The sequence below is a fragment of the Equus caballus genome, chromosome 10, assembly GCF_041296265.1.
Source record: "Equus caballus isolate H_3958 breed thoroughbred chromosome 10, TB-T2T, whole genome shotgun sequence".
In the NCBI taxonomy this organism is placed as follows: Eukaryota; Metazoa; Chordata; class Mammalia; order Perissodactyla; family Equidae; genus Equus; species Equus caballus.
In genome coordinates, this window is record NC_091693.1 from 49,690,655 (window position 1) to 49,713,546 (window position 22,892).

General features: G+C 46.5%; 1 protein-coding gene across 6 annotated transcripts in view; it reads right to left on the minus strand.

The window, feature by feature from the left end:
- Nucleotides 1–3,085: 3,085 nt before the first annotated feature.
- Nucleotides 3,086–22,892, minus strand: part of BACH2 (BTB domain and CNC homolog 2) — a 329,505-nt gene continuing 309,698 nt past the window's right edge. For all 6 annotated transcript variants that reach the window (XM_023650814.2, XM_070225334.1, XM_023650811.2 and 3 more), the window contains 3 exons: nucleotides 20,409–22,001; nucleotides 9,239–9,445; nucleotides 3,086–4,583 (listed from right to left, as the gene is read on the minus strand). In XM_023650814.2, coding sequence (XP_023506582.1) covers nucleotides 4,101–4,583; nucleotides 9,239–9,445; nucleotides 20,409–22,001 — 2,283 coding nt within the window. In that variant the 3' untranslated portion in view covers nucleotides 3,086–4,100. The remainder of the gene's footprint in view (nucleotides 4,584–9,238; nucleotides 9,446–20,408; nucleotides 22,002–22,892) is intronic.

Here is a 22,892-nt window from a genome sequence, read left to right on the forward strand (position 1 = left end):
AAAAAAAAAAGTTCCTTAGTCTATTTACAGTGATTTGAGGACAAAACTTGATTCTTCCTCCTTCTGGATCTGTGACTCCTCCAAAACTATAAGCAAGAGTGGAGCAGTTTGAAGTCATTTATTAAGCAGCTCCTACTTCAAATGGGGTGTAATGTATAGAGACAGGCAGCCAGATCGGGGTTTGAAAGAGTCTTGTAGGCTTGTCCTCATTTTGAGTGGATTATGCTCTTCCATAGCACGTGGAGCAGCTCGTAGGGGCAGGACCAGGCGGTTTCTTGAAAGGTTATAATTTTGTTTCTTTTTCTTTAATGGCAATCATAAAGTATTAAAAGAGAAAGTGTAGGTTTAGACCTCTTGACCGCACTGGCCGTCACACTGCGCCCCTGACTTCAGCAGTCCTCGCTGCAAGTCCTGGAGCTGGTCCCTGCCCTCCTTTTTAAGGAGAAGGGGCAGTTGGCATAGCAATCACTAGCCTTTTTTTACTTCCTTGGGAAAGCAACACAAGGATTAAATCCCAAATCATAGTGCATCTTAAAAGCAGCATACCTTTAGAAAGACAGTTAATAAATTACTTGTACAATACACAAAATAACGTTTCTACTGCAGCATCACCTCTGACGCCTGAGTCATTATTCGGGAAACCGGAGGAGAAGTGGCAGGTTGGCCCAGGAACTTTGCCAGCTCTTTTGTTTGTTTTTGCAACTGTTTTGTTCCAGAATCAGTATGTCTTGAAGTTTGATTTTATTCAAGGCACCCCCAGATAACGCAGAGAAACAGACACATACAGCAAAACACTCACCTGCCCGCAGCCTGAGCAACCTGAACAAGGGAGGTTGTCTGGAGACAGAAGCAGAGCAAAGGCAGATCAAGGGGAGGACTAGATTCAGGCGGATGTTAATTAGCCCCACAGCCACCTCCACTGTCCCCGTGTCCCTATAAAGCATGCTGCCCTGGCCACCTGGAGATTCCTAAACAGTCCATGGCTGGAGGGTCCTTTATTTTTGTAAGGAAGGACTCTTAAAAACACAACTAAATGTCAACATGCTGTGCAAACACTATCCCTTGCTGTTTACTGCTTTTCTTTATCATAAAAGACATGGGCTTCACCAAGGGATCCCAGAGAAAGGAGACAGGCTCCACTTGAGGCCATTCGGATTCTGGCCCCCAGCTAGTCCTCCCCTTGAATCAACCCAGAAATAACTTTGACAAACACATGGTTCAGAGTAGTAAACACAAAGACGCGTCACATAAACAATTGCACAAAGCCAGTCGCTGTTCTTGGTAGATAGTGAACAAAATAACAACAACTTGTTAAAAAATCTCTCAGAAATCGAAAGAGTCTTTTGAGCAGTGTTTTTAACCAGTTCCCACCGCAGGGGTTTGGTGGGGGAAGAGGAAGAAAAGCGAGGTGGGGGTTGGTGGGAGGAGGATGTGGGCTGGGTTAGGGTGGAGAGAAATAAAGAGACCCCTCCCCACCCGGAAACGGCTGCCGGGCAGGTGTGCAAGGACCCAACAACAGAAAGGGGAGCGGACGGAATGTGGTCAAGACTACCAGTTGCACATGAGTTGTCACCAGGGTAAATCACGCCAACAAGCTGGTTTGGACCTGGTTATGATATGAGCAGAAAACATTCGTTTTTTTTTTTAAAAGAAGAGGAGGTCACTTAAAAAAGGCAACAAGAGAGTTAAAAACAAAATACTGTTGGCTGACTCTCCACCGTAACACATACCTGTGATGTATCAGGTGATTCACATTGAGTCTGAATTCGAGCTGTCACCAGTTTCCCACGGAGGCAAACCTCACGGTGCAGCACAGAACCCTTCTCCTGGGCCAAGAAATTCCAACAACCGTAACAAAAACGGTGGCTCTCACACAGAGCTTTATCAAAATCTGTCTCAGACAGGCACACACACGTACATACACACATGAGAAAGAACAAAAACCCAGAGGCAGGTTTTAAAAGTGGAGCTATTTTAAAAGAAAAGCCTTTAAAAAAAAAAAAAAATCCTACCGCATGATCCAACAAATTTCTGGCATCCATACATATTTAAACATTTAGCGCTAATATTTGTACAGAAAAAAGTTAATAATACTAAAACATATGTTACTATGATTTCACTTTTCGCCTACATCATATACTAATTTCCCCTTTTACATGCAGCTTTAATATTGTCCAAACAATGGCACAAATAAAGAAACAAAGTCAACCATCTAGTCCCCACTGCCCACCACCCCATCCCCACATCAAACCATTCATCTGGGACTCTCCCCAAGCCAGGCTGGAGGGCCCACGGGAGGGAGGGAGCTGGTTCCTCCTCCTTTGTGGCTGCGGGATCTGGGCACACCTTCCTGTAAACGTGCCAGGGGCCAACATGCCCCCAGAGCCAACGGAAGCTGCTCTGTGGGTTGCAAGCCAACAAGTTTTGCAGCAAGAGAAGAAAATTATCATCAGGTGAGGGTAGGTGTGTGTAGTGGGGGCAGGGGGCAGGGAGGCCTCCTGGCCATATCTTGTCCAAAGCCTGGAATGAAATTTGCCTTTGGACAAAAGACCGGTGGAAAAACCTCAGAATTCAACTCAAAGCATCTGGAGAAGGAAAGGAGAAAGAAATGTTTCCGCGTGCATCAGGAACAGACCTCAGGCTCACATCTGCCCTGCTCTCTCCTACTCTGGGCGAGCTGCACTGATCCCCTTAGAGGCAGGACTCCCAGGGCTGCCTCTCAAATGCCCTCAGGCGAGATGTCCTGGGAGGCTGGTCCTGGGCAGGGAAGCTGGGTGGCCGGTCAGCCAAGTCCTTCAAAGGAGAAGGTCCTACAGCACGACACTTCCAGGAGCAAGCAGAGGCTCCAGGAAGTGCTGAAATGAATGGGACTTACTCCCTGCGTGAGCACACGGTTCTAACTCGATTTCTAGGAGCCGATGCCTGCTGAGCTCTGGTGTAAAATCAGGAATTCCTGCTGTTTGGATGCACTTTTGAGTGAGATGTCCAAACTCTCTCCCCACTCGGGAATCTGAACATCCGGCATCAACTTTGAACTCACGAACTGCATTTCAACTTTGCTTAGGGAAGGGTGGGGAGGAGGTGAAATATAAAAATATTCAAGCAGTTTATTGTCTATACATCCTAGGATGAATTCATTATTTGGCAAGATTGTTTTTCCTACATAATTATCACCTGAGTGCTTTTTAATTAGCTAAAATGTTTTACTTTTCAACTAAAAGCAAAGAATATACAGTATATTTGAGCTATACTGAAGTTACAACTTCATTTAAGAAAATAGGTTTGACCCAAAACTCAGTGCAAGTGGCAGAGTTGACCATGACTGTACAGTATCTGCGAGAAAAACACAAACCCACAATACTCACATGGCACCAGCGGATGGTGCCAAAACCAAACCAAACAAAAAAAAAGGCCTGAAGTAAAACCTCAAAAAAAGCTTCCAACATTGACTTCTATTCATAAATAAGTACAAAGTGAAATTGAACTGTGAAGCAAGAAAAATGACCATGACAGTTACGAAACTAGTTCTAGCCTCAGAGACAAAAGAAGAGGAATGTTGAAACCTGTTTATCAATGAGAAATGAAGTTTCCAGTTTTAGAATGAGAAAATTGAGGCATGCAGGACTTTTGCATATGGAGAGATATATATATTTTATATATATATTATATATAATATGTACAGTCTAGCTATAAAACTTTGATGTGTATAGAAGCTGTCTTCAATGAAAAAAATTGAACATTCAGAAGAAATTCCTGAGATAGGGTTTGTGACATGGGCCACTGAGAAAAAAAATCCGTGGTTGGGTCCTAGAGGTGTTTAGTCTATCCCTGTTAAGATTGAAATTAACCCACAGACAGACAGTGTCATCACTGTTGTCTTTCCTTGCCTGAGCAAGGGGTAGCACCATTGTGAAGGTAACTATTTATCACTCCTGCTTGAAGAGAGGAGGGAATACTTAGAAACAGTATTGCTGCTAAGACCTCTGTAGTGTGCACCAAATTCCTTCTTGGTTCTTCAGACGACAGATGAACAGCGCCACGGGCTGACCACAGAACACCCGGGTGGGGGAGGTGTGAGAACCGGGAGGCAGGCTGAGTCACTAAGTATAATCTTTCCTGGGCTGTTCGTCAGTTGTACACTTATCAGTCATTTCCTGGCAGAAGTCCACAGTCACTGTCTGGCTCCTGGGTTCAAGGGGAGGTCCTCTCTCTGAGAAGGTTCCAGGGTCAGGGCCTTCCAGCCTCCTCCCAGAAGTACAATTCTCTGAGGCGTTGCTGGGTGCCCAGGGCGGGCCAGGGGGAGCTGCGCCCTGCTCCAAGCAGCAGGGCACACTGTCCCCCACCGCACACTGGGAGGCAGCAAGGTTCTGCTCGACACCCAAGGGCGCAGGGTTAATACTGGAGGCTGTGGGGAGACCCATGGGTCTGAGGACAGGGCAGTACCGATGCAGGGCCTGGATCTGCTCGGGGCTCTGGATGTCTCGGCAGACTTCCTGGGAGAGGCAGGAGAAGTTGTCCAACAGCTCCCCCATGCACGCTTTCAGCTGATTCCTCTCTGACAACAGCTTCTCTTTCTCACACACCTGGACAACAGAAAATAGAGAAGGCCCAGTGAAGCCCGAATCGGAGGACATAAGACCTCGTTTCTGGGGGTTTTCCAACCTTTGTTTTTGTATCCTACATTACAGTGTAACTCCTGAATGAGTAGGTCAGGATCTACAAACTTAAAAAATATACATCTAGGGAGCCTGGACACAAACTTGTGCCAAGTATCCCATCCGGAGGCAGATGTGCCACTGACTCCGACACCTTCCCTGTGGCATCTCTTCATTCCTCTCTCTCTGGGCCTGGCCACGCGACCAGCAAAATCACCACCAACCAGAAAACTACAGGGAGTCCAGGGTTCAGTTCCCTGGAATTTGGGGGTTTGCAGAGAATCAGTTGGAAAACTCTCAGTCCCAAAGCCCGTAGTTGAAAATCTTCCCCAAGTGTATTAGGTTGCCATTTTTGAAGGTCAAGAATAATCAACCAGGGGCCAGCCCCGTGGCCAAGTGGTTAAGTTCGCATGCTTTGCTCCGGCAGCCCAGTGTTTCGCCAGTTCGGATCCTGGGTGCGGACATGGCACTGCTCATCAGGCCATGCAGAGGCGGTGTCCCACATGCCACAACTAGAAGGACCCACAACTAAAAACATACAACTATGTACTGGGGGGGTTTGGGGGAGAAAAATCAGGAAAAAAAATCAACCAATTTCAACCATATGACATTCTGGAAAAAAGCAAAGCTATGGAGACAGTAAAACGATCAGTGGTTGCCAGGGATCAAGGGGCAGGCGGGATGACCAGGTGAAGCACAGAGGATTTTCAGGGCAGTGACAGTACTCTGCGTGACACTATAATGGTGAATATATGTTATTATACGCTAGTCCAAACCCATAGAATGCACACCACCAACAGTGAGCCCCATGTAAATTATGGGCTTTGGGTGATAGCGATATGTTCATGCAGGTTCACCAACTGTACCAAATGTACCACTCTGGTTGGGGATGCTGATAATGCGGGAGGCTGTGCACGTGTGGGGGCAGGGGGTATATGGGAACTCTGTATTTTCCAGTCAATTTTGCTGTGAACCTAAAACTTCTCTAAAAAAGAGCCTGTTTAAAAAAAACCCAATGAAAATTACAAAAAACAAATTGATCATTGGCAATTTCACATGCTTCAACCCAATGTCTGCAGGCTCTGTGGCCTTTGCAGCAGACAGACTGAACACAACGATCCTCTTTAGGACAACTGGAGACTGTGCATGAGTCTCAAACACTGACTCTCCCTGGCCACAGAGAGGGCAGACAGAGAGGTGTGGAGACCGAGCCTAGCGTACTAGTCCAAGGTTCTGAGATGTTTTCCGTCAAGAAAATCCCACATAAGCTCTTGTGTTACTGAAATTCATCACCCCATCAGAGAGATGAATTTCGCCACCAGAGGGGAGACTGACTACGGTTTTACATAACTACTTGTGTGAGGAGAGGGGAGGTGGCGGCTCCATGAGGCACACAGAATGACATGGATGAAGAAACCGGACATCTGAAGCAGCGTGAAGTGAGTCCACACCACCCCTTTGCAAGGGTGAGCAGGAAGGGGAGGAGAGGATGGGAGAGAACATAAAGTGGGCAGGGGGAAGCAAACATCTGACACGGGGCCCCCTACACGGGAGCCGCATGCATGAATGTGAATGCAATCTGGCAGGTGGTGTGGGCGTGTGTGTCGGAGACAGAGATTTACACGGGGAAAGGGCACCTGCTAAAATATTTATAAATTTATCAAGAAAACATGTTTTAAACATGAAAAATAAACAGATGTACAAGTGCAACTCGAGAGAAATACATTATGCAAGTCTGCAAAAGCTGAGCGGGGTGCGGGAGACAGCGTGGGAGTGGGGAGTGAGTGTGTGTGTGCTACGGACTCGCAGGGTGGCATCGGCCCGCCAGCGCCATCCCTGCCACTGGGACCAGGCGAGTGAGCACAGCACCCCAGCCAGAGGGTGACGGGTAAGAAACAAAACACATCTGGGAGGTCTCCTTGGGGAAAAAAAAAAGTCTTACACAACCTGGACCTCCTTCCCCGTGACCTGGAAGTCTGCAAAGTGAGAGGAACACCAGCCATTCCCAGGACGGGAATCTCAGTCTCAATTTCACCACATCATCTTGGCCAAGCCACTCCCCCCTGACCCCCAGAACTGATCTTCAAAACGTTCCGGGCCACTTCCTAGGGGGGAAGAAACTGAAGGGCAGTGGGTGACAGTGTCTTGGCTCTCTGCAGGAAAGGCAGCATAAATCAGGGCCTTAGTTAAAAGCATGAAGCTCCAAGTCACAGATGTACCTTGATGAATACGTGAAACTCTCCCTCAGCAGTGAAACGCGGCACATTATTTAAGGGGTTTCCAAAAAAGTGGGGGGGACAACTAGGAGGTGTTCTCTTGGTTTTTCAGCTGAGCAATATTAGCCAAGTGTTTTAGATACCTGCCTGGCGTGTGGCTTAGACTTTCTTACTTGTTCAGTATTACAGAACTACATGGAGAAAGATGCTACCTACAAAAATCAGGCAGTTCTCAAGTACGGCGATTAGTGTTATTCTAGTACCTGAAGAGGAGCACGGGGCTGGAATCATCACAGACACGTGCTTAAGGCCTTCATGACTCGCACCCAGTGGGCGCAGCCTTCCTGGTTCCCTATCTAAGCCCAGAGGCTTCCAGAGGACCCACACTCAGCAGCAGCAATGTCTTGATTCCTTATATGGCTTAAATCAAAAATTGTTATTGTTGTTCAAACAACATGAAATAAAAATTTGAAAGAAAGGAGGGATTCATAATCTCATGACCCAGTCACAATTTCCAATAAATTTCAGGGCAACAGATATTTCTTGAGAGGCTTCAATTGGCCTGCACTGGAGATTCAGAGATGATCAAGACACTGTCCTCGTTCTGAGGAACCTACCATCTAGTGCCAGGGGCTGGGCAGACACACACATACACAGATAACACAAGATGAACGTGATAAACATGAAGCCAGACGTCAGATGAGGGCTCCAGGGGCAGGTGCCCAGCCTCACGGGGGACTCTGGAAAGGGGCTTCCTGGAGAAGTGACAGTAACCTGTCTCTTAAAGAACAAAGGATGCAGTTAGAGAAGAAAACAGTCAAGGAATGTCCAGGGTAGAGGCGAAACGGCAGAGGCACGAGCCCAGAGGTATAAACCGTAGGAGATGCGGGGAAAGTGCAGTTGGTGGGATTTCAGAAGGGGGCCAGTCCCAGGAAGGGGGGGCAGCTACAGACTGAATCGCAGACAGCACGCTGTGCCTTGCCAAGGAGCTTGGGCTTTATTTTGTAGGTGATGGGGGCCACTGACCATGAGCAGATTTTCCCTGCTTGGTGGGTATTAACTAAATTAAAAAAAGAAAGACCCTGAGGTCCAGGACTATCTTGACAACACGTAACATTTACTCACACTTTTCAAACATCTTCTCTTGCTCTTAGGTTCTCATTAGGACCGCGGCTTACCATGAGGCTAAGGATTGCCACGTGCAGTCTGAGGACCCACAGTTAGATCATGACCGCATTAGGGGGCTTCCCTCCTCTTCAGCCTGACCCAGACACGGCACCTGAGATGAGCTGCTGCTACTGGGCCAGCAGAAAGGTGGAGGTGAATGAGGGTGTGCTGGCTGCCTTCAGAGCCACCATCAGGAGCCAGATGCCACCTGGATTTACTTCTTGTCGCTTAAAGTTGCTTAGCAAGGAGAAGGGGGCACGGACGTCTGAGGGAGAGAGCTTCCTCCCTGAGACAAAACACTCTCAGGCACAGGGAAGAGGTGACAGCCACTCGGAGGCAGAACTGCAAAATCAAGGACCCAGGGGCTTCAAAGGGCTTCACGAGATCATGGGGCAGTGGGCAGGGGTGTCTCTCTAACTACACTGTTCTGTGGGGGGTCAGGAAAAGCAGTGGTGAAAACACAAGATCTGGAGCCAGACAACCGGGTTTGCACTCAAGCTCTGCCACGACCTGAGGAGTTACTTACGCTCCCTGCCGTCTGCTTTCCTCCTCCATAAATGGAGATAAAGTGGAGCTGAAGTCATAGCGTTTGATGTAAGCATTAAATGTGCTCATTGCAAAAACAGTTTAGAATAACACCTGGTCCATAGATGCGTGCAACAAATATTAGCTCTTAGTACATGTTGAATGGAAAAGAAAAAAGAACTCTATACGTACGGCTGAAGGATATAAAATGTTCACACACTATTATACACCCACACAGACACACATACTGCAGATAGAAAGCTATTATTTCTGTTGAGAAACTTGTTTAAAAATAAACCCTAAGGCCAGCCCTGTGGCCGAGTGGTTAAGTTCATGTACTCCACTGTGGTGGCCCAGGGTTTCGCTGGTTTAGATCCTGGGTGCGGACATGGCACTGCTCGTCAGGCTATGTTGAGGAGGCATCCCATGTGCCACAACTAGAAGGACCCACAACTAAAATATACAACTATGTGCTGGGAGGATTTGGGGAGAAAAAGAAGGAAAAAAAAAAAAAGATTGGCAACAGTTGTTAGCTCAGGTGCCAATCTTTAAGAAACAAAACAAAACAAAACCCAACTTCCCTGAATGGTGACCCTTCTCTCTGCTTCTCCAGCCTTCACTACTGTAACTTTGCATCAGTCCTGGGTACTGAACGCAACGGACAGGTCAACTCACCAGTTTGCGGATTTCACATTCTAAATTCTGAATACAGTCCAGTTTCCTCTTGCGGCAGCGCTGGGCCGCGATGCGGTTCTTGCTGCGCCGCCGGACGTCGTGAATGAACTCTAACTGTTCTGAGGTTAGCTTGTGCATCTTAATCATCATCTGGAAATCGTTCCTTGGGAGGTCTGTGATTTGATCTACAGGAAAGGGAAGTTTGACCTGAAACCAAGAATAACAGAATATGATTATGGCAGCTGGATTTTAGTTTAATTCTGGCAGATAGAACACCAAAAAATGGTAAAACCTCCTTTTAAAGATGATCAAGTAATATGGAAATTACTGAAAGCAAGAAGTGATTAATTCTTTCCTGTTTCAGATACAAATAAGATGTAATATTCAGATAATCAAAGAGAACATGAACACACAAATTATAATGTCATTATCATTCCTGAGATTTTTGAAGCAAAAGGCATGGAAAATATCAGAAAATGTATAATTTTTCATTGCTATAGCACCTTTGAAGAGGGTTTTGTAGTTAGTTGAAACCTACTTCCATAAGACAAACAGCCTCAACTCAATAAAATGACAATTTACAGACAGATAGCATCTAAGGAATTATCTAAAACACTTGAATGAAGAGAGCATGGCACACCTGGAAGATGCTGGAAAGATGAAGCAATCAGCATGATTCTTGGTGACAACAGCATCAAGGGAGATACAGGGAGATAACCTGGATAGGCTACACCAGTGTGGACCAGGAGTCAGAACCAAGCTGCGGTCCTTCCTACCAGACCTGAGACCTCAGGCCAGTTACTTCACTTCTCTGAGCCTCAATTTCCTCATCTGCAAAACGGAGCGTGCTTTTTAGCTGCACGGCGCTAGACAAGTTTTAGGCACTTTGGCAGACTGTATTTTCCTAAAAACACCATGGTCATCCCATCTCACATTTTCTTTTACAACATCGTGTTGACCTTCCTCTATCAAGAGGTGGGATGCATGTTCCAGCCTCTTGACCAATACAATGCAGCCGGAGTGATGGTGTGTAACCTCTGAGGCCAGGTCATAAAAGGTGTTGCAGCTTCATCTGAGACTGCTCTCTCCCCAGCTCCCATGCCTCACGGACACTCAGGCAGCCCTGTCAGAGGCAGAGAAGAACTGAGGTCTCCAGCCAACAAGCAGCATCACCTTGCCAGTCATGTGAAGGAGCCACCCTGGAGGTGGATTTGCTGGGCCCAGTCAGACCTCCAGATGACTGAAGCCCCAGCCAACATCCAACTTGAACCTCACGAGATATCCCTAACCGGAAGTGCTCAGATGGGCCACTCCTGAATTCCCGAGCCACAGAAACGGGGAGAGATGCTAAATGATTACTGTTGTTTTAAGCCATGAAGTTTTGGGGTGATCTGTTATGTAGCCATAGATAACTGATGCATAATAACATTATCAGCAAGATTCCTACTTTCAAACTCTTGACAAATCAAGGCATAAAGCTTTATCCAAAGAGAGGACACTGGCCTCTGATGGGATGGATCTCTGTCCTCATATTCTGCTAAATGCTTGCTTACAACCCCGTGGTGGTTTGAAATATTTCTTAAGAAAAGAACTGCAACCGTCTAGGGCCTCCTCAGCACCCATGAGGTGACAGAATGACGAGAACACAGGCCTGCACCTTCCAGCAGTTGGCCACCACCCCCTCCAAGACTCTCAGTGATGACGCAGGGATTTCAGGGCTCAGTTCTGGTTCTGTTTCAGGAGCTCCTGGAGGAGGAAGGTTGTGTGTTGCTTGGCCAAGGGATGCAGTGTCTCCTAGCTCAGATTGCTTCAATCGTGCTTACAGTAGTGTCTACTTTCGATGGCCCAGCAGATGGCACTGTAACCCCAAACTTCCTTCCAGCGCCCGCCCAGCGCTGTCCAATGCAAACAACGCGAGCTGTGTACGTGCTTTTACATTTTCTAGTAGCCACGTTAAAAGAAGTGAAAAGAAACAGGTGAAATTAATTTTAATAATATATTTAGTTTAATGCAATAGATCCAAAATATTTTCAACATGTAATTGATACAAAAATCACTGCGATGTTTTACTTTTTGGGGGGCACTCAATTTTCAAAATCTCAGGCATATTTTACACTTCCAGCACATCACAATTGAGACCAGCCACATTTACAGGGCTCAACAGCCACATGTGGCGTGTGGTGACTGTATTGGACAGCACAGCTCAAGAAGACTGAATAAACAGACTCAAGTGAACTTGAGTAATCAGAAAAACGATGGGCGGGTCTGGTTTCATCAAAATACTTTTGGGTAAAGAAACCAACCCCTTGTTAATATTCAGAAGCTGCAGTGTTCTGTCTGTGTGGTTCAGGGCAGGGAGACGAAGGTATTTTCTCCTGACCTCAGGCTTTTTCTTTGGTGGCATCAGAGGCCGGCAGACGTGAGTCCAGATCCCAGCATTTGTGGCTAGTTAATCCCCAGGCACAAAGGCAATCATGCTAAGTGATCATTTGATTTTCTGTGGGTGGGTGCAATTGCTCTGTCAGATTGCTTCAGAGCTCAGAGCCTGCTGGTTGGGGCATTTGCTGCAGGCTCCCAATGGGTGCTCTGATTCAGCTTCCATATGGTGAACTCTGTCCCATGACACCTGCAAAATCTAGGCCCAAGACAGCAAAACTGCAGCAGTGCACATGACCCCACTCTCCGCTCAGCCCTGCTCCGACTGCGGAAGATGGGCCGCCAGCACAAACAGCTCCTTGTTATGGGCCGGGAGAGGGCTTAGTCCACAGAGCCGTGTTTGTACAGGGCTTATGATGATATGAAAGAATGTTTGATTTCCCTTTTATACCCTTTGGATAACAAACAGACACTCAGATCCTGGACGGAACCTAAATGACACAGAGGTCTGTGTGTTGGGGACACGGATGTCCCCACACCGGGCATAAGCCTTGTCTGCAGCTCTTCTGGGCCTTGTGGATCTCCCCCTCTGCTGACAACAAAGCAGTTCGCTTCTGCTCTAACTTGTGCTTATTTCCAGAAAGAATATATACCTAGAGTTCAGGCCACAGGGAAAGTCAAAAGGCCTTCTACACCAAGAGCTATTGTACTTAAAATCATCCAGACAGTGAATATGAGAGACCAGGGAAACAGGACAGAGGTTGACAGGAAAGAGGAAAAATCAGCAACGCTAGTTTCAAAGTCCTTGAAGCAAAAGGCCATAGAAAATTTCAGCAGAGCTGTTGCAACTCCAGCTGCTTTTTAAGGAGGTCAAAGGAAAAGAAAATAGTCAGCTACAGATTTTCTTCCATGTGAAAAAAAACAAAACCCAACCACTCTTGTTTCTTTTGAAAAGGCTCTGTTTGCCCTCTAGCCAGGGAGAAGTGGCATGGACGACCAAGAGGGCAGTCCTAGGAGTGTTCTTGGAAAGTCACGGCGGTAACTTCACCACAGCTGTTTGCTATTTTCAGAGTAGTAAGTTCCAAGCCAACGGGCATCTTCCCTGGAGATAAACAGCAGCCACAGACCCCCCTCCTGGGGCTGGGAGAATATTCCATTCTCAGGCTTGGAGGCACCCAAACACTCCCCAAATGGGGCTCAAAAGTCAGCTAATGAGGGGCAAGCCCCAGTGGCCTAGTGTTTAAGTTCAGCACGCTCTGCTTTGGCAGCCTGGGTTTGGTTCTCTGGCATGGACCTACAGCACTCTGTTAGTGCCCATGCTGTGCTGGTGGCCCACACACTAAAAAACAGAGGAAGACTGGCACAGATGTTAGCTCAGGGCGAATCTTCCTCAAAAAAAAAAAAAAAAAGAAGTCAGCTAATGAGACTTGGCCTTGGAAAGCTGAGACACAATGAGAAGGTTAATGCCCTCTCCCTTTCTTCTGGTGAATTCTTACAACCCAAATAGGCCCAATAGGGCTTACCATCTTATTTACTGTCCCTGCACACACCTATTCTTCCAGGATTTTGCTTCTCAGCAGCGGTCTGGTTTTCATTCACCAGACCCTCATAAATAGTGCAGAACACCCAACTTGATAAGATGAGGAGTCCTGCCAACTGCCACCATCACCTGGCTTAAGTGCCAGCCGGCTGGCAGCTATATTCAGCCGACCACACACAGATAAGGCTAAGCATGGAAGGCATGTAGGCTAAGCAGGCTGCGGAGAAGGGGAAGGGCCTGGGATGGAGGGCACTGATTTCTCCTTAGGCTCGGGGTGGCCACACAGGGGCTGCCCTCTCTTTGGTTCTCAGCAGAGACTCGGAGAGTCAGGGGCAGCTGCTGAGTTAGCAAGGCCAGGGCCAAACGGGGCCCCTGTGTGGGCATTACAGCTCGCATAATCCGTTCCTGCTGACTCTACCCAGTGCCACAGTGCTCACTCTTCTCTTCCCTCTGGAGCACAAGAGGAGGAGCAGGACCTGCGCTGGCCTCCTGAGCAGTGACCAAAGGGGGCCAGACCATCGGGGGCTCTGGCTCTTGAGCAGTCAGTGAAATGAGTGGTCCCTGCAGTGGGCCGAGGGACCTCAGGCCCCAGGAGCTGGCAAAAGGTGGGAGGAAGCTGTGACACCTGAAGGGTCAATGAAACTTCAATATTCCTCCTCGAGGGCCTGACCAGGGGATGCCACTGGCCGGCCCCTGGGGTGCCAGCCCTTCCTTCTCACCAGGCATAAATCAGCTGTTCCACTTCTCTCCCCTGCCAACCACTACCCCGGTTCTGTGGCCAAAACCACATCCCCTCTCTACTAGTTAAACAAAAATAGCCCTTAAAAAATTATATGAGAAATATAACTCCTTGCAGAAAATTCAAATATGAGGCAAAAGAGGGGAAAAGTATTCCCCCACAAACAATGACTCTCTTGCTCTGGTGGGCTTCCCTGAGATCTGTGTTTTCTCTGCATGTGTTTACAGGGTGGTAACCAGATGGACTACAGCCACCTCCCCTCACCAGGCCTCTGAGCCCACCTCACATGCCTGGTGTTGCTGATTTGCTGGATGGGGTTACTGCAGAAGCAAGACAGGGACGTAAATGTTGCAGAAAAAAAGCATCTATTTCCTCTAGAAATCCCAGTGGAAGCAGGTCTGTGAACCTTCCTTCCTATCTTCTTTCTTGGTTTTACTACCAGATGTTGAACAGAGGCTGGAAGAATTGGATCATAACTCAGTACCCTGAGCTGTGGTAGTGCAGTCAACTCTCCAAAGCCTTTAACACCTATGCTCTTACAAGACACTCAGATCTCTGTAAGCGGGCAGGGGAGAAAGCAAGATGTCACTGGGCTGATGATTCCAGTGCTGCTGGAACGGGGATAGCCAGCTCAGTGCTAGGCAGATAGATGCCAATGACAAAATCTTGCCTCCCGGTCTACGAAGTGTTTCCTGTACAATTGTCCTTCTATTTTCTATGCTCATGGTCCAGTTTCTGGAACAAACACAGGACACCTGGGATTTAGCTGTGATACTGCAATTAATTAGCTGTGTGATCTCAGGCAGGTCTGTTGTTTCTCCGTCCTGAAGTTGTTCAAGGATGTGTGGGTCAGAGGGAGATAATGCCCACCCTACTTGGCATATAGGGTCGCCATGAAGAATAAAATTGGATAATAGATGGAGAAAGCCTTTTGGAAGTCTGAATTGCCTTATGGATGTGAAGTGTTAGCTATCATTTCTGTTTATCAGCCTGATCTTTCTTTATCACATGGTTTCTCCTTCTAGACATACAGTACGCTTTGAATTCCAGATGCTAACATCTTTCTAGACAACATGACACATTGTTTTAATTAGAAATACGGCTGACTTCTATGCTGCCCAGCAAGGTTTTCCTTTTATTAACCAGATCAAATTACAGACACTTTTAAAAAGACGCCTGATTTAACAAACCACAAAAATGATTGTAAAAATTCTACATATGTCTGGAAGCCAGCATTTGGTTGGAAGCGTTAGAGTCAGACACGGCTCCTCTCTAACATTTCAGTGTTTGTTCTGGACCTCATTTCTCTCTGCTCCCCCCGCCCCACACAACACACATGTATACACATATTTGCTTTCACACTTATATCCATGTCGACATGAAACATGTTAATTAACCAAGTCCAACTAATCAATACTTTTAGCTGTGCAAATATATGTCTTTCTAGTGCTTCTTTTCTAAAACCCACAATTAATTAGAAATGTTGTGGTACAAAACCTTCTCACTAAGAAGCTTACTACTTGGAAAATGCTTGTGACTTTTCTATAGTTTTCAAATTTTAAAACCGAACCTGTAAACCACAATGAGATAGCACTTCACACCCACTAGAATGGCTATGGTAAAAAAAAAATGTACAGTAACCAGTCTTGGTGAGGATGTGGAGAAACTGAATCCCTTATACACTGCTGGTGGGAAAATAAAATGGTGCAGTTACCCTAAAAAACAGTTTGGTAGCACCTTAAAAGGTTAAACATAGAGTTGTCATATGATTCAGCAATTCCACTCCCAGGTAGATAATGAAGAGAATTGAAACCATATGTCTATGAAGAACTTGTACACAAATGCTCACAGCAGCATTATTGATAACAGCTAAAAGTGGAAATAACCCAAATGTCCCTCAACTGATGAATGGATCAACAAAATGTGGTATATCCACACAGCGGAATATTATTCAGCAATAAAAAGGAGTGGAGAACTGATACATGATAATGTACCCAGTGGGTACATCGATGGCAAGGATAAACCTTGAAAACATTATGCTCAGTGACAGGAGCCAGACACAAAAGGCCACATATTGTAAGATTCCATTAAAATGAATTATCCAGAACAGGCAAATCTATAGAGACAGAAGGTAGATTAGTGGTTGCCTGGGGTTAAGGAGATGGGGCAATGAGGAGTGACTGCCAATGGATATGGGGTTTCTTCTTGAGGTGATGAAAATGTTCTGGAATTAGACAGTGGTGATGGTCATACAACTTTGTGAAGCATTAAAAACCACTAGATTGTTCACTTTAACAGGGTGAGTTTTATGGTATGTGAATTATATCTCAATTAAAAAAAGAACCTGTGTAAGACACTCATATATAAAATTAAAACATTACAAAAATACATAGAAATGAAACTTTCTCAATATTCTCTCTCTCTAACTTTGCCTCCTATTTTTATCTCATTTTCTTTACTGGCTTTATTATTTATAATATCTTTATTTATGAAGTAAACTAGGACTTTGTTATGCATACTGTTTTTGTTACTTTTTTCACTTAATAGGACACGTTCATTTTTTCATCATTGGAGGTAAGAAGAAATTCCCCAAGTTGACTTTTTAAGTAACACAGCAAACCCAGAAGTCATAATGAAAAAGACTGATAACTTGATTACATAAAACTTAAATTTTTCTATACGGAAAGAGATACTATAAATAAAAAAACAGACTAGGAGAAAATATGGTCAATGTTTACAAGAAAGGGTTAACAGTCCTATATTTAAGATTAAGTTTCCTATAAATTGATTAAAGTCAAACAACACAAAAGAAAAATGGGCAAAGATGTAAACTGGCTAGTTACAGGAAAGGAAATATAAATGGCAAATATACAGAAGAAAAGATGTCAACCTCATTAGTAGTCATCATTTTTGGCCCATCAGATGGGCAAAAATCAAAAGGACTGGGAACAACTGGTACTAACTAGTAGGAACAGGGGGAAATGGACTCTCATAAATTGTTGAGGATATGTGAATTGCTACAACCTTTTTGGAAAGTAGTAAGGCAGTTATTTAACACGTTAGCATAATCTTGAACCCATTTAGGGGGCTCTGGCCCACAAAAACAAAAGCACCACTGCTAAATGTGTTCCCAAGAATGATTACTGCAGCCATGTTTATTAGCAGGAAGAAATGGAAGCAACTGGAATGGCTGTTGATAGTTGATAGCTGAACAAACTGTGACACGGGACCCGTGGATATTAAAGAAGCAGCCGTGAGCCCTACATGATTGACTTAGAGGCATGGGCACAGCAGATAGCTACGGGGAAAAAAGCTAGTTGCTGAGTAATTATACAGTAAATGCCTTCACAATAAAACCCAAACCCCCAGAGATGTGAATAGATGTTTGCATACTGTTGTAGGCACAGAGAAAGCCTGTTACATTTGGTATGTCAGGGGATAGGTATGCTGTGTTTGATTACTTAAAAAAAGAAAGTAATTTTAGAAAGCTGATGGTTGATAAAGGACAATACTGTGCTCCTTGAAGCTTTCTTCAAAGCTGGGGAATAGTTAAAAAGGATGAGAGAAGTCAATGTTGAGATGGGAGAGTTAACGGGGTATAACGAGAACATTTTACAGATAACTAGAACATCTTATAGGTACACTAACACTTTGCTCCTGACCTAACATTTTGGCTCCCTACAGAGGTGGAGGAAGACGCAGTGGGAAGGAGCGTGGGCTCGTCAGTCGGAAGTGATGGGCTGGTGGCTTGCCAGGGGTGAGAACTCTTTCTTTGGTTTCTGACTCTGGTGTCTCCTTGGGGTTTGCTTGGAAGAGAAGTCACCTGGACCTTATACCAGAGCAGACTGGGGCAGAATGAGCCCCATAGATGTTGCTTCTTCTGGATCAGTTCAGGAAAACAAGTTATGATTCATCTTGTGAAGGATTTGCCTTCAAGGTTATAACTGAGGACAACCCTTCCACCAGGGTCAAAGTAACTCTTGAAAGCAAGTTATTAACTCAAAGAGGAGCAGTCAGGTCGAGTCCCTGAGACAGTTCTTTTTAAAAATTTTATTTATTTATTGTTTTGCTGAGGATGATTAGCCCTGAGCTAACATCTGTGCCAGTCTTCCTCTATTTTGTATGTGGGTCGTCACCGCAACATGGCCACTGACAAGTGGTGTAGGTCTGCACCCAGGAGTGGAACCCAGGCCACTGAAGTGGAGCACGCCAAACTTAACCACTAGGCCATGGCGCCAGCCCCTGAGACAATTCTTGGAAAACCTAATCTCTTCTACTAGGAACACTAAAATGTCAAATTGGGAACAACCTTAGGTTTATTACAACAATCTTGCCCAAAATGTACTACCAAGAGGGGCTAAGCGTGATTCCTGAAAAGGTGGAGAGCTTTGCTAAATGTCTCTTCTTTCACTTTTTAGAAATGAAAAGAAGACTTTTCTTTTTGAAAAGTAAAAATAAAAATATTTTTTAAAGCAGTGGTATTTTTTGAGGGGAATGAGTTCTGTTCATGACTATTTTACGGGTTGAATGAGTCCTCCTTTTAACTGTTTCACTTAGAAAAAGTTCTAAGGTAGACAAGTGACATAGCCTGAACGCAGGAAAAACACATGCGCTCTTGTTGGTGGCATTTAGTTCCAAGAAGTGACTTTAAGCTCTCTTTTGGGATGTTAGAGAAACAAAAGGAGAATTATCTGAAACTGACAGTTCCTTGAACGTATGTTCCTTGAACATACGCAAATGTCATAAAAACACAACCCCTTTAGCGAAATTGTGGGGCTCCTCTTAAGGGAGAGACAGAAAAACAAAGACTCGGAGACATTTGTCCTTTTCTTGAGACACCAATCCTTGGCAAGACACACCATTATGCAGATGAACTGGACCAGTGACTAGGCTTCTCCATCAGGGATGCTCATGAACACGTTCAGGCAAAAAAAGAAAACCTCACAATAGTTGTGATCAGAGCGAAAGAAAAGAGTAAGGAAGGAGAGAGCACAACCTTTTACTGTTTTCACAAAACCTCAATCCTCTCAGGGCAGGGACACAGATGTGACTCTGGCTTGTGGCATTGGGCACAACCCTCCACCCCAAACCAGAGGGGATATGGTGTATTCAATAGTTCCCATTCAAATTTCCTTTATAATGTCTTTTAGCTAAATTAAATCCTTTCAGTATGTTTCTGTATTTCTCCATTTTTGCCAGGCAGTACAGAAGAGCTAGCTAGCAAGGAGGAGGAAGTGACCATGGGGCATTTCTGCAGCTGGCACAGGGAGCTTTGGAATCTATTTTCAAAACATGCCCAAACTAAAACCTCATGTGCTTCTTGCCAGTCTTGCAGAGGATGAATAAACCGCACGTGGCTCTGTGCAAAGCCACCTCACCCCACGTGGCATTTCTGCTGTCTGGTTGGGTTAACATCCCTGCTTTACTGGAGGCTAACATTCAGGGAGCTCAGATGCACTGAGGGACTGGCTTAATGCAGACCACGCTTCAGTTCCTCCTGTGTTTTTTGGGTAAGCACCTCTGAGGAGGGACCTCACCATGGGTTTGCTCACTCCTGCTCCTGACGCAGGTCTGAGACACAGGTGACAGTCTCAAGTTGGTTCCTCATCAATCAGCAAGACGGTGCCAGATCACGACACAGACTCCCTCAGACCTTTCCAGGTGCCTCTCATGTCACAGGGGGAGGGTGGAACACACGGGGCATCCATTCTTTTCTCTCCTTAGCCATGTGAGTCTTGCTCACAATGTGGCTGGTGTTGCTCCTGCCCCCTCTCCCAGCATTGGTAAGACACGGATGGAGCCTTTGGGAATTTTTATCTATAAAGCACTTTACTCTCAGGGTGGACAGAAACCGCTATGCAAACCCACTACTCCTCAAAATGAATTTGCACTGTTTGTGGGGAGCTTGGGAAATGATACATCATGCAGTTACGTGTGACTGACTAAGGTGCCTCTGCAGTGACCCTGGGACCAGGATGGATGGTGAGCTGTCCATCATCTGCATCGCACTGGACAAGGGATGGCCCCAGGGTCTCCTGTTGACAAGGAAAACTTAGAGGGTGCTGGGAGAGCACCTGTTTAGTCTGGGGCTATCTACTGTCAATCAATCAATTTTGAATTGATTCTACATTTTCCTTCACGCTGAAGGGGCGAGGAGCAAGGATGAGGGTGATGACTCCTTTCAAAGCAGATGGAGGAGAAAGAGGACGGGGTTGGGGGCGGATCTGAGGTACCTGAGCATTTCATGCATTAGACTTACTTTTTTCACTAAGCAGCTTCCCTCTGCTTGTTGAGCATCGAAATCTAGATCAAATATCATGTGCCTTCTAGGACGAAAGTGGTTAATTTGGAATCACCTTGAAGCATCCTGCCTCCATGGCTGGGGGAGGCAGTCTGTTCCTGTAACCTTTAATCTTGGCAAATGAGAACAGATTAGGAGTGGTAGGGGGAAGGGAGAGTCCAGATAAAGGACTGAGAGAGTGGGTCACATGCTTGAATTTATGTGGGTTCCCTACCTCCTGGCCCCTGTCCTGCACAGGACACGACTCACTGTCTGCTTCCGAGAACGATCCGGATTCGTCGCTGGAGTTGGTTCCGTAAGACTGCTCACATTTAATTTGGGGTCGAACTTGGTTGTACATTCCATCTGCCATCAGGCCTGGTTCCTGATGTTCTGTGGCAAGGAATCTGGCTCCCTGGGAGCAGGGCGAGGAGGAGAACTCACAGAGAGGGAGGCTGCAGGGCGAGCCCCCGCTGCCGTCCTCTGCGTAAGAATAGGAGGAGCAGGAGCTGGAAGTCCTGGTCCTGGTCTCCAAGGGGGGCGAGCGAGGGCAGACTTTGATTGGCACCGGGCAGCTAGTGTTGGGCCGCATCCTTCCTGGCAAGTGGTCAGCCATCAGCCCACCGTGGGGGTAGGCCTGTGAGCTGGGGAGGGTCTGGCCAGCCCCCACCCACAGACCCTTTGGCACCGGCTCAGAGAGGTCTTTGTCCAAACTGCTTACCCCAGAATACGAATGCACTGAAGTGCTCACTTGGTCACAAGTACTCGAGGAGAAGATCACACTTCTCCGGTCCAGCTCTCCTTCCTGTTTACAGAGAGCCTCCAACCCAGGCCCCTTGAGGGGCGACCCCATGGTGAAGTTGGACGAGTCCTTCTGGCCCATGTGGGGCTGTCCATAATTCCCCGGAAAAGGGGCGTAGTCACTTTTAAGGTCACCCTGAGTGATGCCCTTGTCAAAAGGGCACGCTGAACTCCTGGCAAAGTGCTGCTGAGATGTACCGGGCAGGCCAGACAACTCCACACTTTTTGTTATGCTGAACAGAGACCTTAGACAGGAGGGAGAGGACACGCTCCGGGCTCTCTCCAGGCAGGCGGGCCCGGCAGGCGGGGCGGGGTCAGGGGCGGGGCTGGGCTGTTTCCGGTCCATTTCGACATCCCCCGGTCTGTCCTTGACGTCAGGCTCATCTCCGGACAGGCAGAGCGTGATGCTCTCTTCCTCGTTCTCTTCACTGGGTGGCTCACTTTTAATCTGCCCCATGGCAAGCCCCGGCTTGAGGCTGCTGCCAGAGTTATCTTCACTGAATGTGCTTGCAAAACCTGAGGTACTGTGTGATGATGCATTGTAGACATTCTTGGTACATGCAAGCTGGTATTTCTTGTATCTGGGGTACTGCGTTAACGCGTTCTTTTCGGAGCTCTCCTTGGTGTCCGTCGGCACGTCGGACTCGGGCAGCAAAACTTCTTCCTTTTCCGCTACTGGGATGGCAGCAGCCTCAAAGCTGATGGGGTCTGGAAGCATCTGGTCCCTGGGGCAAGCCATCTTGGCAGTCTCTGAATCCATCCTCTCCTCCTCTTCCTCCTCTTCCTCTCCCGCGGAGTTCTCATGGTCCTCGTGTGGGCGCTGGCACGCAGTGTCCTTGCGGCACACAAACAGGCCATCCTCGCTGTTCAGGAGCTGGGTCTGCAGGAAGCTGAAGCAGGAGTCCTCCAGGTTGTGCATGCGCAGGAACTCGGCACAGCGGATGACCTCGCGGATGTTTTCTCTGCTGAGTAACAGCTTGGCGGTGTAGGCAAACTGTAACAGCGGCCCAAAGCCCCTGGCTGTGACCTGCAAAAAAAACAGGGAAATTGCCGACGTTACCATCAGCGCCGCTATTGTCCTGAATCCCTCAACTGAAGCAAGATAACCAGACAGTGCTAATGTCCCAGAATAAAGACTGCAAAGGAGCAGTTAATCTTGTCCTGGGTCAGCAATGATCCCGCTTCCCATAATTAGTGCCTGTCTCGTGCATGCCACTGCTGTACCTCATCACGGTACAGAGAATTGAAAATCACCAGGGTCAAGTGGCTAAACAAGATGACAACGGGTTCAGTGTTTACACTAATGAAATATCCTGGCAAAAAAGCACAGTAACAATGGGAAGCCTATTAATTTTCCTCACAATCAGTCCTGTTGAGAGCCATTCTTACATAAGGAGTGCTGTGACACTTCTCATCGCTCACTCGAGCCAAAGAAAGCATTATGGTTTTCTTGTCAACCGAAAAACTGGCAATGTGGCCCTGTTAAAAACTGAAAGTCCACAGGGTTTCAAAAATAGTTTTTCTTCACTTACAAATTAAAAAAGAGACATTAAAGGCAATTCCTGTTTTGCTCATTCATCATGGTTTCTAGTTGGGACTTTTCAGTCATCATGTCATACCTGATCTTACAGTGCTAACAGAGACGATGACAATCCAAAGCAGTGCTCTTGACCAGAAATTAACTCCCGGCCCATGAAGAATGGGGGTTCTACAGAGCTAAACAAACCAGCTGTCATTTAAATGGTTGAGGCTGCTGAGTGGCACAGGACATGGGCTCTTCCTTCCCTAATTATTAGCAGCAGCTCTGCGAGGTAACTGCCTTCTTTCCTGGGTAATCTTCAGGCGGCTAAGCCTACTGTCATGTGCTGCTCATCATTACATTTTACACAGACTGAAAATGTGCTATTTATGCACAGCT